At 52.8% G+C, this 16,178-nt stretch overlaps 1 protein-coding gene across 2 annotated transcripts in view; it reads right to left on the bottom strand.

The window, feature by feature from the left end:
• NUDCD3 (NudC domain containing 3) overlaps positions 1 to 16,178 on the bottom strand; it is a 56,693-nt gene that overhangs the window by 20,350 nt on the left and 20,165 nt on the right. For both annotated transcript variants that reach the window (XM_029931064.1, XM_029931060.1), the window contains exon 3: positions 2,260 to 2,392. In XM_029931064.1, coding sequence (XP_029786924.1) covers positions 2,260 to 2,392 — 133 coding nt within the window. The remainder of the gene's footprint in view (positions 1 to 2,259; positions 2,393 to 16,178) is intronic.

Here is a 16,178-nt window from a genome sequence, read left to right as displayed (position 1 = left end):
CATGAGCTCAGTCAAGGTCTCAGGCAGGAACGAGCACACAGCCACCCTTGGTGAGTGAGGACATGGCAAGGTCACAACACATGCATCTGAGAGAGGGCGTGGATCTGACCTCCAGATATGATAGACCGTTCCCTAGTGGGACATGATCCAAGGCACAGGACTCTCGAGACACAGTGCTGGTGGCAGATTCAGAAGACTGACACCACCGTCACCAGCACGAATGTTTCCCGGGGTGGTAAGTATAGCCAGAGGCCAGGTGACCTGGGTCCCCAAAGAGGAAATAACCAGTTTTAGGTTAGACCTGACACAAGCCCTTCAGAAGGGAAGTCCCAGAAGTTCGTGGGGGAGTCAGAAGACGGGAGGTAGACCAGGAAGCTGCAGCTATCTTTAGTAAAGTTTGTAGCCAGTAGTTTTCTTAACGAATTCACCTGCATACACATTAACCCCAGCAAAAGGTGACACCTACATTAGCACCTGCCCCACTGGAGCCCCAGAAGATTCTGGAACCCCCCCCAACTCGAGTCCCAGAAGACACTGGAAAATTCCCCTCTACTGGAACCCCAGAAGGCGCTGGGCAAAGTCCCCCACACTGGAACCCTAGAAGACACTGGGCAAAGTCCCTACCACCACTGGAGCCCCTGAAGATGCTGGGCAAAGTCCCCCCACCACTGGAGCCCCAGAAGACGCTGGGCAAATCCAATATTGGAACCCCAGAAGATGCTGGGCAAAGTCCCCTCCACCACTTGAGCCCCAGAAGACGCTGAGCAAATCCCCTCAACACTAAAACCCCAGAAGACACTGGGCAAAGTGCCCCCAGCACTGGAGCCCCAGAACACGCTGGGCAAATTCCCCCGCCACTGGAACCTCAGAAGACACTGGGCCAAGCCCGCCCCCCCCGCCCAATGTAACCTCAGAAGATGATGGGCAAATCCTCCCCCGGGACCCCAGAAGACACTGGACAAAGTCGCCCAGGAAGGACGACCTACCAGCACTGGAGGGGACTCCGTCACCAGAGCGAGATGCTGTGTGGATGACCCCTAGTCATCAGGTTTGACTCAGACCCTGAAGCCCACCTGATCAGGGATCAGCAAGCCCTAGTGACATCTCTGCACATGGGGCAGGAGGAGGGCGGAGGGAGAAAGGAATGGACAGGATGCCCCAGCCAGCATGGACCAAGACCCCTGACCCACAACCACATGGGGCCGAGAAGCCTCAGGGCTCCCACCTTTTCTCCCTCTGACGCTGGCGGGGGTGCATCTTCGGGAGGCTGCCCGGTCCCCACTAGAGTCCTGTGCGCGGCTAGGCCCATTTCAGGTGCAGCCTGGGCAGTCTGGAGTCAGCGCCTCGAGACGGGGACCCTGGAGGGGCTGACTCACTGCACAGCCTGGCTTTCTCCAAACACAGCCAGACCAGCCGGGCCCAGGCCACTTCACATGGCAGCCGAATCCAGAAAACGTAGGAGCAAGTCAGGTACAAGCTCCACTTTGCACATTCCAGAACCTTCTCTTTGGAGGAAGCCAGCAGCACTGCTCTTTGAAAAGCGAGAAAGCGGCAGGAACTTCCGAGGCAGCACGTCCCAGGCACGGGGTCGGCGCGCCCATGTCGCTCGGGGGGGCCGAGGGACCACTCGGCCCCGCTGTCTCGCCTCCCGCACAGGCTGCGGGCTCTCGTGAAGATTGAAGCCAGGATACGGTGTGTCCAGCAGACAGCACAAGTTTCTGCACTGAGGGGATCCTGGTGACACCACGGCCCATCTCCCAAATCACACAGGGCTCTTCCTTTAAAGCGAGGCCTCCCTACTCGCACGGCTCCCAAGTAACCCCCCACCATCAAAGGTTCCTTTTCTGCTCCTGCCCACGAGTGTGGACAGCAGCTCAGGCTGTGAGCGCCCCTGCTAGGGCTGAGGTGGACCCCACCCCGTGGTGGAGCTGGAGAGCACAGGACCAGGAGCCACAGGCCACTGCACAACCTGGGGGGATCTCTGGCCTGCCTCTCCAGGCGCCGCCTTCTCCATGGGTGAAACGGGCGTGACAGGATCACCCTGCCTCCCTTGTCAGGCTTGCTGAGGGGATACCACGCAATAAACCACCAGAGGACACTGGAGCTCAACACCCAGCAGCAGGTGCACTGGAGCAGTACAGCAGGTCTGAAGGACAGCGGGGATCACAGACCAGGCCAGTTGGCTCCAGCACAGCCACACCAGGCATCCATGGCCACGGAGCAAAGGTGTGTGAGGAGCTGGAGGGGCCCCAAGGTTACCTGCCTGCCCTTCACCACGTGCTTGGGCACCGGCACCTTGAGCTCCAGGTCGGTGTAGTCCTGCGACCAGGTGTAGTTCTCACGGACAGCGCCGTTGTAGCTGTCGGGGTTTCTCTGGAACTGCTCCTGCCTCCTGGGGAAAGACGACAGGTGAGGTGGCACCGCGTCGCCACGCCCCAGCCCCAGCTGTGCCCAACCACGTCCCACTTACATCCCACCTACGCCCCAGCCCGGCCCCACCCTGACCACGCCTGAGCCATGCTCCAGCCACGCCCCAGCCCACCTCCAGTTCCCCAGAAGCTCCCTCAGGAGGGTGACTTCCTTCCTGGCCCTCCTCCTCAGGCCTCCTGGGAAACCCAGGAACAAAAGGACATGCTGCTGAGAAGTCCCCGAGTGTGGCAGCCGGGGTCCATGGCACAGCCCGGCCTGCCAAACTTTGCGGACCCCACAACCCAGCTCGGTCCCTCAATGGAAGGGCCTCAGGAACAAAGCCCCAGGGGCTGGTCTTCACCAAACATCCCAACAACTTGTGCCCGCAGCTGCCACATGAGCCCCACCATGGCCTGGGCTGCGCTTTTCCTGAGATGTGAGCAGTGTGCTGGAACCACCTTAAAAACCCATTGGCCACAACCCACTGTCTCTGAAGGTGTACCCAGATCAGGCCGAGTGGCTTGGCTGATGTTACAAATCAAGTACTGTTAAACTTAACAGTGCTAAGAACAGTGTAAATACCACAGAGAAATGTTTGGACTCACAAGCCCACTACCGGAAGTGGGAGTTTCAGACCTAAATTCAGGACAGAAGCCTAATTGTGGAGAAGGTGACATTTTTGAGTGAGGACGTCCCCTAGCAATAGGTGCGGTTCAGCCACCTTCTCTGGCCCTCAGGGAGCCTGGCACACACACGTGGAGGGAGAGGCCCACAGAGACTGCACTCGTGGGGAGACACAGAATCAAGCATGTGTCCATCTGTGTAGATGAAGACACGCAGAGAAGGGTCGGAGCACAGGTACCCCACCAGCCCCCCATCTCTGGTCAGGTGGTAGCTCTTGGGGAACATACCTCCTGTGGGTCTGCCTTGTACACCTTACATGTGAAGCTGGCTTCCATCACTGCCCAGCTCTAGCAGCTGATAACTGGCTGCTACCAGGGAATGAAGTATGACCCCAATATTCTATGGTGTCCTAACCTCCAGCACCTCAAAATGTGCCTTATTTAAAAGTTTAAATGAGGGACACCTGGGTGGCTCAGTCGGTTAAGCATCTAACTTCAGGTCAGGTCATGATCTCACAGTTCATGGGTTCAAGCCCCACGTCAGGCTCTGTGCTGACAGCTCAGAGCCTGGAACCTGCTTCAGATTCTGTGTCTCCCTCTCTCTGCCCCTCCCCTGCTCACTCTGTCTCTCCGTCTTAAAAATAACTGTTCATGCTGTCTCAAAAATAAAACATTTTTTAAAAATAATAACAAAAATTAACAATTGAAAGGTCACTGGGGGAACCTGATCCCATCTGTGTCCTTGACCAAGGGGAGACCAGGACAGGAAGATGCATGCAGAGGGACAGAGGTGTGAAGACAGCCAGGCAGCTGCAGGCCAGGGGGGTAGGGGGCTGTCCACAAGCCCAGAAGCTGACAGAGGCACGGAGGGCCTCCCAGAGTCTGGAAGGGAGTTCAGGAAAGAGCCCCAGGGAACAGGGTGGGAGGAAGGTGTGGGGCTCAGATGCGGTGTGGGTCCACTTCCTAAGAAACACACACAGGTTTGCAGATAAAAGCAAGCGTGGTACGTCTCTGAGATGTGTCGGATGGCAGAACAGGAACTCTGGCTTTCTTCTCTGTTCCTTTAGGCATTAAGTCCCTTGCAACACATTCTACCCAGGGAAAAATGGCTCTTCATCAGGACTCCTAGACAGGAGGCAGCGATCCACTCTGAGGCCCCAGGACCAGGCCTGCATTCCGATGCTGGCCCTGCTGGCACTGATGCAGCTTCAGGACTGTGGCATAACGGTCATGCTGGAGTGTGCAGTGAGCACCCCCAAGAGACAGCCAGGACAGGGTGGGGGTGGGGGAGAGGTGGTGCAGGGGTGTCATCCCCCCTGCACAGCCCGCGGCACGGCCTTCCGGAGTGTGCGTGTTAACTATTCGAAACCATCTAAGTTATAGAAACACAGAAATACAACACATACAAATCAGAGGCCAACACGGCCTGGCACTTGGCAGAAATCTAGAGACAAATCTTGGGACCCTCACAGAGGAGGGACAGCCACATCCCACAACACAGGGCTGAGCCCTCCTCAGCCATGCTGGGGGGCGCCCCACACCCCTGGAGCCGTGTGCTCACAGAGGAGCCCTGCTCACCAGTGCCGCCCATGGGCAGCTATGCCCTGCAGCCCAACGGAGCCCAGCACCCACCTGGGTGCTTTTTTTTTTAACACTTGAAGTCCACATTCTCTTTAAATAAAGTCAATTATTTCCAGCCAACAATGTGTAAAAATAAGCCTCTTGTCATGTGCAGGTGCTCTGGGCCCCCTCACCCCATCATCCCCAACTGGCCATAGCCACACCTCTGCAGCTGCAGATGTAGCTGCACAGAGGAGGGGAGAGGAGAGGCGGGGAGGAGCATGAGTCAGCACGCGGGCCTCCCTGCAGCCCTGGGGTCCCAGGAGCCCACAGCTGGCCACGTGAGAGGAGACACCAGGCCAGGGTCCTGTGCCACAGCCAGCACCCCTCCAGGGGTGGGAGCTCAGGCCCCTCCCCTTCCATGCCTCTGCACAGGGCAGGAACCAGAGCCCTTCCAGCAGTGGGTGGCGTAACAAGCGGTGGGGAAGGAGCTGTAGCCCCTGCAGGTGCTAGCGTGTGTGGGGCACGCAGGCCCCCGTCAGGCCCCCTGAGGCTCCAGGAGTGGGGGTGGCTCCCCTGAGCGTACCCATGGGAGGGACCAGGGCCTGTGCATGTGTATGTGGCACGAGCATGTGGATTGTGTGCACGTCTAAGGCGGTTTACCCTCTTCCCTTGTGGGACACTTCCGTCCCTCCCACTGACCCCTTCCTCCTCACTGATCCCACTAATCCCTCCGCCTCCAGGACCTGGGCAGGAGCCACAGCAGGTGTGGGCTCCTGCACTTCTCAAGCTGGGTGAGGTGAGCCCACCCTTGGGAGGCTAACGCCCTGTGTTGGGAACCTCGTGCCAACAGTGCCCTCCTGCAAGCAGGTGCGTGGGCCCCATCTCAGGGCCCAGACGTGACAGTCACATTCACTGTACTGCTTGGGCAGGAAGGGTCAGACTGCACAGTCTGTGCAGGTAACCCATCCAAAGGGCACCAAGCAGGTCCAGTGTGCTCATAGCCTCTGGCACCTCTTCCCAGCTCCTCCAGTAGCAGAAGCGCATGGCTTCAGGTCCCACACTCCAGGTCGGTACAGTCCAGGTGCCTCCCTGACACCCACAGTCACCGTCCTGCCCAGGGCCTCAGTCCCCCTTGTACTTGGTCACCACCCTCTTCAGCGCACTCCCGCCTGGAAAGAAGTTGGGCTCAGGACAAGCCTTATGACTATCCTGCCCCAACACAGGGCTTAAAATCCATCCCGTCCCACCAGCATGTGGTGAGCAAAGGAGCAGAGAACATGCTTGTGAGAATCAAGTCCAGAATGCTGGAAACTACGACAAAGTTCCATGTTTCTTTACAACCAAACAATGATAAGTTGAAAGAGGAAAGCAAAAGAATTCTAAATCAGGAGGCTCAGAAGACCCAGTAAGCAAGTGCCACATCCGGACCAGCCAGAACACCAGTCTGGAAAAACCAGCAGCGAGAAGACACAGACACCCAGGAAAACGTGAACGCACACTGGGCATTAGGTGATTACAGGACATTCGTAACAATCACGTTAAGCTTAAGTCTTTTTTTTACTGACATACGACGAGTGAAGTCTCCTGATTTCTGGGTTTGTCCTATCACGTCTGGGGGCAGGGAGAAAGAGAGACAGGAATGGAAAATCCTAAGTGAGGAAGCAGAAGGAAGCCTTGTGGGCGCTGATGACACCACTCTCTCCTTTCGTGGAATCGTTAAAACCCTGAAGGTCAGTCTGTGCACCCAGAGGGGGACCTGCTGGCCCAGGACCGCTCCATGCTACAGCACCTTGCAGCACCTGCGCCATGCCGGGGGTCCTGCCCCCCGAGTACACGAGGAGTCTCATGGCTTCCCTGTATGCTTGTGCTTACTGGCCATGCAAGCTCCTTCTAAGCCACTCATGCGGCGGCCTGTGCCGTTGCTCCCTGACTGCGGAAGTGCTCTGCACGTGTTGGAAAGACTGAAGACTTCGCGGCTCACATGTGCCACCTCCGACTTTCCTCACGGTGTCCAACTAACCCAAGGCCTGTGGTGGGAATCGAACTCACCACCCCCACCCAGCTTCGATCCCTAGGCCCTGCGGTCATCAGCCCATGTCTCACCTCGCTCCCGTGTTCCTGCTTCTGCTCCTGACCGCTCGTAGCAGCTGCCGGCATGATGACCCAGTGCGCAGCAGTGGGGACACACAGGGCACCAATGCCCCCGGCCTGCAGTTCCCACTCACCCTGCCCACCAGGAGGCTCTCCACCACCGCATCAGCATCTGATGCAAAATTCTTGCCACATAATATATTCTGGTCATCTGCCTTTAACCTTCTAATTTTATAGCACAACTAAAAATACTAGATTATTCTTTATTTACCTGAAATAACTGAAGCCCCTCGCAGTAGGTCTTACTGCGAACTGCTCGGAGGGTCAGCCCACAAAAACAGCATCGACATCACTATGCGTGTTCTGGTGGACTGGCAGTGCACGTTTGCTACAGCAAGACATCTTAAAGCACGTCATTTAATAAAACTTTTTTAATGTTTATTTATATTTTGATAGAAAGACAGCGTGTGAGCAGGGGACGGGCAGAGAGAGGGAGACACAGAATCTGAAGCAGGCTCCAGACTCCGAGCTGTCAACACAGAGCCTGACGCAGAGCTTGAACTCATGAACCATGAGATCATGACCTGAGCTTAAGTCAGACGCTTAACCGACTAAGCCACCAAGGCGCCCCCCACTTTAATTATTTTAAGAAGAGAAAGAACATTCCAAATATTTTACAAGTACGTGAATGTAAAATACATGTTTTCCAACAAAAATGAGGTAACTTCCACACACAGGACGAGCAGAGAAGGCTGAAATCTTAGTCTTAACTCCATTTTCTTTTCATCATCCAAAATCAAACAAGTCATGACCAGCTTTACTACCTCCGTTCAAAACAGACCCCAGCTGAGCAGTAACCACACTCGAGAACACCACACCAGACCTCCAGCACCCACCAACAAGAGGGACGTGATCACATGGCCACGGGCCCAAACATGCACACGGCATGCAGAGACCCCACAGTAGGAAGCGGGGCCAGGGGTGTCACGGAAACCAGGGGAACCCAGGAGCAGCTTCCCCAGGGAGCAGGGTTTCCAGCGTCAGGACCCCACCTCACTCTCACTCTGCAAGACCCACTTCTTACAGATGTGCCAACATCTGGGGGGACAACAGGTGTCAGTCTCATGAGAGGTAGATGGGAAAGACAGCAGAAGGACTCTAGGAGGACCAGGAGCGGAGCAGCAGAAAGCAAAAGCAGCAGGGTGGATGGGCCGGCCTCAGGCACAGCGGATGCGTTGCCAGGATGGGCACAGCCCAGCAGGGGCGGCCTGTCCCATACTGGTGAGTGCTGTGGTGCCAGAGCAGGAGCACCGTGCACGTGGCGGAACAAGAGGGGGACCAGGCCAGCTCATGGGGTCTGCAGGAACACGAAGGCCAGGGACATACCAGCAGTTGGCCCTGCAGCCAGCAAGTCTACGGTCCTGGGCTGTACCAGCACATCACAGCCCACTTGCCCCGTAGCCTGCCCCCCAACCCTTCCCGACTCGGGGGGACAGGGGGTCGCTACCAGCAGCAGCACCGCAGGAGGGGCCTGGCAGGTGATGTCAGCGCACCAGGCCCAGGGAGCTGAGCACCGGTATCAAGGGGGGGACGCGTCGGCCAGACCCCGCTGCCCTCTCCCAGCAGCCATGTCACCCAGTCCATGTCTGCACAGGTCTGTGAACCAGGAAGAGCAATGCGAGCCGCTGCAGGAACGGACTGTTAGGAAATGTGGATCACTGGGCACACCCCCTGCCCTCTCCATGAACAGATGAGAAGCATACTGGAGTGAAAGAATCCGGACAAAGGACACACTGCTCACAGTTCACAGGAAGGAAGGACAGCCATCGGCGCGATTCTCTAATGCAAACGATAAACTGCAGGTTCCCTTACATGAACATCTCTGCATTAACGCGTGTTCACAGCCATTGTACTCAGCGGGGGAGGGAAGTCTCCTTCATGCACAATCCCCCAAAGATGAAAAAGAGTCAGTTTTCTTGAAATAAGCCCTGGTTTTAAATTTGCCCAGATTTGATCTTGTTTCAAACACAACAGGTGTTCTCAAGACAGAAGCATGAGAAATTTCAAGCAGAAACCTTCCTACTTTCAAATATAGAAACCAGACCCACCCAAGAATAGGAAAAGGTTTTAACTCAGGCTTTAAATTTTTAAATTAAGTCAGGAATTCTCAGGTCAAACTCTGTTATCGTAAAGTAAAAACAAAGTTAAGTTTTAGGAACTCTTTTGAGCTAAAAAACAGACTTACAAAGCAACCAATGTATAGCACAGAAGGACCAGAAAGTGGGGTGGGGAGCAAGGAGTGCGTCCAGGAAGAGGTGCCCGTCCCCATCCCCAAGACCCAGGGTTTCTCCCACACAGCACTGGAGGCACAGGCGCACCCACACACATCTCTGTCCTCCCGTCGCGTCTGCCAGCTCACAGAAAACAAAGACTTGTGGGATGGAGGAGTGACTGCAAAGAAAAAGCCAACCCAACACAAGGACCAGCAGGCACAACCAAGGAAATCATGCAGAAGTTTCCCAAGGAGGAAAGAACAAAACCAGGGGCATCTGGGGCGGGGGGAGGGGCTCAGGCAGCTGAGCATCCGACTTCGGTTCAGGTCATGATATTATGGTTCATGGGTTCGAGCCCTGCATCGGGCTCTGTGCTGACAGCTCAGAGCCTGGAGCCTGCTTCAGATTCTGTGTCTCCCTCTCTCTCTCAAAAATAAACATTAAAAAAAGTTATTTAAAAACAAAAGAGTCTACTAAATACTTAGAGTTAATGAGTTAAGCCAAGTTGCAGCTTACAAGACCAACATGCAAAAACTCAACTGTATTTCTATTCGGTAACAATGAACAATCTGAGGAAAAAAAACATGAAAACAATTCCAGGGGCACCTGCATGGCTCAGTCAGCTGAGTTCAAGTCCAATGAGTTCAAGCCCCAAGTCAGGTTCAGAGATTCTATAAATAAATGAAACTTAAAAAGAAAAAGAATAAAATGCTTAGGAATAAATTTAACAGCAAAAAACCCCCACAAAAACTTAATCTCCAAAAACAGCAAAACATGGTGAAAAGAACTGAAAATAAACTGAATGAAAATAGGCCTCTCAAGTTCATGGACTAGAAGACTTAAATACTGTTAAGCAGCAACACTCCCCAAACTCATCCACGGCCAATGCGTAAATGAATGCCTGTCAATATTCCCAAGAGGCTTCTATGCAGGAACTGACGAGCTGACACTAAAATCTATATGGAAATGCAAGGGCAGAATAGCTAAAACAATCCTGAAAAAGGAACACCAACGGCAAGACTCACATTTCATTTTTTTTAATACGTATTTATTTTGGGGAGAGAGCGAGCAGGGGAGGAGCAGAGAGAGAGAGACAGAAGATCCAAAGCGGGCTCTGTGCTGACAGGCTAATAGCACAGAGCCCAATGTGGTAAGGCTCAAACTCACAAACCACGAGATCATGACTTGAGCCAAAGTCAGACGCTCAACCAACTGAGCCACCCAGGTGCCCCAAGACTCACACTTCCTAACCTCACAGCTTGCCAGCAAGGCATGGCAGTCAAGAAAGCATGGTACCGGCAAGAGGCCAGACCTGATGGAGGGTCAACAGAACAGAACTGAAGGGCCAAACATACAATCTCAAGTTCATGGCCAACTGCTTCTCAACAGGGAAACCAAGTTGATTCATGATACTGAGACACTGCATATCCACATGGAAAACACTGAGGTTGAATCACAACCTCCAAACGCTCAGAAATGGACTCAGAAGGGTCAAAGAATGCAAGAGGTAAAATTAGGTAACTCTCGGAAGAAAGTAACAGGAGTAAGTCACTGTGTTCATGGGTTAGGTAATGGTTTCTTAAATATGATAGATGCCACAAGCACATGCAACTGGGAAAAAAACATAAATCAGACCTCATCAAAATTAAAAACTTCTGTGCATCAAAGATCATTGTCAAGAAAGAGAAATGGGAATGCAAAGAATGGGAGAAAATACTGACAAATCATTTATCTGAGAAGGGCCTAGTGTTCAAAATATATAAAGAACTCTTTTATCCAACAATAAAATGACAACCCAATTAAAAATGGGTAAACAGTCTGAATAGGTATTTCTCCAAAAATGATACACAGTAGTCAACTATATGCAAAACACACGCAACATTTTTAGTCACTGGGAAATGCAAATCTACACCATCAGCACAGCTATAATCAAAAAGACAGATGATCACAAGCATCAGCAAGGATGCAGAGAAACAGGAATCTCCTCAGGGTGCTGGGGTGCAAGGATGGAGCTGCTTTGAAAAATTCTGGTGATTCCTCAAAAGGTCAAACGCAGAGCTACCGTATGCCTCTGCAATCCACATCAAGGTATATGTTGAAGAGGGATGAAAGTGTGTATCCACACACAAACATGTGCACAGACATTCACAGCACCACTATTTATAACAGACAACCCAAGTGTCGTTAACCGATGACCTAGTAAACAGTGTGGTCTATCCATACAACGAGGTTTTGGCCAACAAAAGGAATGAGGTCCTGATACTTGCTACAAATATGGACGAACCCAGGAAACACTATGTTGAGTGAAAGCCAGACACCAAGGCCATGGGTTGCTGGATTCCAAGTATACAAAATGCCAGAACTGGCAAAACTAGAGACAGAAAGTAGACTGGTGGCTGCCTAGGGCTGGGAGGTTAGGGAGGAAATGGGGAGGGAAGTTCTTTTCCGGGTAATAACAATGTGCTGGAATGAGACCATGTGATGGTTGCGCAGTCTTACAGATACACTAAACACACTGAACTGCAGTCGGTAATGGGTACTTTTACAGTATGTGAATTATGTCTCAATTTTTAAAAACTGTGTGAGGATATTCTCTATGGTGTATAACATTAACTATAGAACTAGGAGAATTTATTTTTATGCATACATATTTTTAATTTACCTGTTATAGTAACCAAGTACTTTTTTACTATTAAATGATCTAGGGCACCTTGGTGGCTCAGCTGGTTAAGCATCTGACTTTGGCTCAGGTCATGATCTCACGGTTTGTGGCTTCGATCCCTGCACTGGGCTCTGAGCTGTCAGCACAGATTCTGTTTCTCTTTCTCTCTGCCCCTACCCGCTCATGCTCTGTCTCCCACCTCTCTCTCTCAAAAGTAAGCATTAAAGGAAATTTTTTAATGATCTAATAAATGGCAAATGTAATTTTTAATTAGAAATTCAACAAGATACTAATAATGATGAAATCCGAGTAATTTTGTTTTTCCAAATTTTCTAAAATTTGCTTTCATTAATATCATAATTAATTAACCACTTTCCTGTCATAAGCCGTAACACATAGTGGGGAAACATGCCACTCCTAAACCCAGCACAAACAATAAATATCTGGATAATAACTGAACTCAGGATACACGAAATCTGTACCTAATTTTGCAGGGCAACTATCAGTAACTGAACATAAGGGGGAAAAGAGGTTTGGGAACGGGAGCCATGAACAATGTGATGATATCCAGCTTTCAGTAGCAGAGTTAATTAGAGTAAACCACTGATGTTCCTCAGGTTAACAGGCAGTTTCACTGGGTTATCAACAGAAAACCACAAGGGTATAAAACAGAAGTTCGCCAGGTTACAGTGACGTTCATTCACTGGATTCAAAGGAATCACCAATGTTAAAAGAGAACAGTTTGGACTCCTTTGATAGATGACAGAATGGTACATCTACCCTACAATGTGAAGGGAGACGGAAATTGCTAAAATGTAGCACAAAAGAAATCGCAGAAGACAAGACACGCGTTTGGTAAAATCCCCACACAGCAGCAGAAAGGTTCACACAGCACACGGATCACACACACAGATACACATACAGCACACACAGGACACGGATCACACACACACACACACACACACACACAGCACAAAGATCACACACAGCACATAGATCATACACACATCACATAAATCACATACACACAGCACACATATCACACAGAGCACACACACAGCACACGGATCACAGGCACAAACAGAAAAGTTACACCACACCAGGTCACTTTCACAGAATCATAAAATAAAGCATACAAATGGGAAAATGGGTGAAATCCTTCATAACCTCAGTGTAAAGAAACCGTTCTAATGCAAAACCCAGACACAAAAGAAAATAAAGGTAGCAATGAATTTTATAACATTTTAAATGTTAAAAAACACCTTTGCTTGGAGAAAAAACCATCACAAGCAATATCAGACAAATAAAAAGTGAAAGTTGAAAAAAATACATTACAGACGAACACCTAATTTCCCCATTATGTACAGAGATGTCTAAAAACTTCAGTACAGGATAAGAAACTCCCATTGAAGATGGACAGAAGACACAAAGAGCATTCTCAGAAAGAGATATAAGGAGGCTTCAATGCCCAAAAATACACACAACCTCACACACGAGAGAAGCAAGCGCTCGAATCTCAACGCGCCCTCTCTCAGGCCAGCACAACTCGGAAAGCACAGTGCACGCTCCCTGACCCTGCTGGGGGGACAGGCCGCCACACACAGGCTGGGAGGAAGAGGGCATCTACCAGAACAGGATGCACAAATGTAGCAATGAGGGGCAGTGGGAGAAATGGGAGCCTGGGGAAGCTTCCAGTTACTTCTCATTTGGGAACATCATGTTCTGTGTGATTTGTGGCCGTGCTCGGTCTGTACAAATGCCATCAGGTGGGACTACAATCACACCCACAGAGGCATGTGGCGCGTCAGGCTGGCTGAGGGGGCCTGTCTCCCTGGACCCCTTCCCAGGCAGTTTGGACTTAGTCGGGAGACACCCAACAGACAGGGCTCAACCCTGTTGTCACAGCTGCTGAGTTGGAGAGTGAAGGGCAGCCGCCAGGCCCGCAAGAGCCCCCACGACCACAATGTATGGCAGAGAGCAGGTGCAGGTGCAGCCCTGTCCCTAGCAGATGCACAGCTCACTTAGGGAAGGGCTGCAGCGGAGACCCTGCTGAGTACATGGACAGAGGCAGCGTCAGGGTCTGAGTGCCTTCCTCCCTAGAGCCAGGACAGGCCAGGCAGGGTGACACTCTTGGTCCCTGACTGACCACATGGCCTGGACCCTTGGCTGGCCTTACACCTCAACCCTAAGTGACACTCACGTAAAAGAATGTACATAGCCCATGTGCAAGAAGCCAACAGAATGGGAGCAAGGGCATGGGAGGGGCTGTCCCAGAGCAGAGGAAGGAGCATGCACTAGAGAAGGAAGGGCCAGGGGAGTCCCCACAGCAATTGTGGAGCAGAGGAGGGACAGCAGGGGACACCGCCCAGGAAATCCTGAGCTCAGAGGGTAGAAAGGGCATGCAGAGAAGGCAGAGCAGGCAGGAAACCTTAGAGGTGAGAGTCCGCCAGGTTCATGGACACGTTCACACATGTGCACATGTGCCTGTTTGCGCACTCAAGGGAATGAGCAGGTGACAGGGGGGGGGGGGGGAGTGCAGCTCCAAGCCCAGCTCCAGGGTGGGAGGCAGGGGGCCCAGTTGGGAGGACAGATGCCTGGTGTTGGGCACTGTGCTCCCACAGAACTGCAGCCGGCACAGACCTCCAGGCCACCCTGGAGGCACAAAACAGCACCACCATGGAAAGGCGATGGCATTCACGGCGCTCCCGGGAACCGGAATGCATGGCCACAGCTCCCTGAACCCTGCAGCAGGCAGGCCACATGCCCCTAGTGACGCCAGGGAAGGACACAGCCTCAAAAGCAACTTCAGTCATCTTAGAACCACACCTGCACACCCCACACCTTCATGGATGTGAGCACTGAGAACACAGTCATGTCTACAGTTACACAAGAGCAGCTTCATGGCTTATGTCAAGAAAAGTTAATGACGAATCTCAAATATACTTTCTAGACAAAATGAGGAGATGTTAGGCTCCTCCAGGCAACCGTCCTTCAAGGTGACCGCAGACTGACTGGGAAAGAAAAGGCCTGGTGGTCCAGCTGATGCGGGAACGTGTCGTCACCAGGTGACAGGGGCAGACTGATGACTCACAGGCATGTTGTGACAGGGGCCACAGACACCTGTGCCTCGGAGACCTGCCCTGGTCCTCACTCCCTCATACCTACACTAGCGGCCTTTCATAAAGAGGACCACTCCCACCCCTTGGCCTTCGGGCTGTTGACACCCAATAGCACTTGCTGTCCCCACACGGGCACAGCCCTCACCCACCTTCCTGCCGCAGGGCTCGACCCTTGTTGGCATGGGTCATGTCCACCACAGCCGCTGACTCAAGTCTACACCAGAAAGTCAGCTTTAACTCTTGAATGTCTGCAGAGCAGAGGTGCCGACACTCAGTGTGGGGGGTGGGAGGGAAGGCAGCCGGGCACAACCCCAGCGACCAGAGGACACATAATGGTCATTATCAGTGTCAGGGCGCTTTAAATCCTTTTGTCCTGTTTAAACATGTATTTCCAAGTTTCCCCCAACACGTGTCATTTCTGGAGACCTCGTGGTAATCTGTATAATCCTCAACTCCAGAAGAAGGCCAGGCCGCGCACACAGCCCAGCAGAGCACACCGGGGGCCAGTGTGGATGCATGTGCAAGATGCACCCTGGGCAGCAGGCCCCACGTGCAGGCAGGGGTGTGAGAACCACGCCTGCTCACTCGGGTGCAGAGCCTGAAGCTGGTCCAGGACACGGAGCCCGTGGCAAGCAGGGAAGGCACCAGCATCCTGCCACCCCCCTGTGTCTTCCAAAAGGCCTCTCCATGGAGAGACAGAGGCAGGGGTCCCCGCGAAGGAGACAGAGCCCCACTGCACCCCTTCTACCGCCTTGGTCCCTTCAAGTATCTGCAGGCAGCATTTCCAAATTACCAGCAAAAACCTACGATTCAGGAGAAAGGAAGCTCCAAGGCCGGAGGGCTACCATGGAAACAGATCTAAATATGCGCTGCAGCAGCAACACCTCATGCGCTCGAGCAGAGATCCAGAGCCGGGACCAGACACCGGCACAGACAGGCCCACAGCCAGGATGGGCCACCAGGCCCGCGGAGTCTCACCCCAGGACCACAATCCTGTCCTCCAGCAGAGGAAAGTCACCAGCAAGGGCCCCGCTGATCCGCCAGAGCAGGGACCTCACTATGTCTCTGGGCCCTCATGGGGAGCGACTACTCCCTTCCTTCCTAACTGCTACAGGCTCTGCTGCTTTTGTCCTGGGGCCTGTTTTCCTCAGGGCACAGACAGGCTCTCCGGTCCTCCTGTTTAGGGGCAGGCCGGGCAGGCACTAGCCAGCCAGTCAGGAATTCCGTCATCACCACACCCGCCCTGTGTGGCACCCACCATGCCGGAGAGCAGGCACCAGGTCACGGCCATGAAGAGGAAACAAGGACTTGAAGTCTGCTCTCCTGGGAGAGGACACGAGCATCAAACCTACATCCTCCTGCCGTCCTCTGCTTCCCGGGGTCTCCTGGGAAACACTCAAGTGTTTCTAGGTCACAGCTAATCCCACTACCCACTTAC

This window comes from Suricata suricatta, chromosome 2 (assembly GCF_006229205.1).
Source record: "Suricata suricatta isolate VVHF042 chromosome 2, meerkat_22Aug2017_6uvM2_HiC, whole genome shotgun sequence".
In the NCBI taxonomy this organism is placed as follows: Eukaryota; Metazoa; Chordata; class Mammalia; order Carnivora; family Herpestidae; genus Suricata; species Suricata suricatta.
Note: the sequence above shows the minus strand (reverse complement) of the source record. Positions and strands in the feature narration are given on the sequence as shown.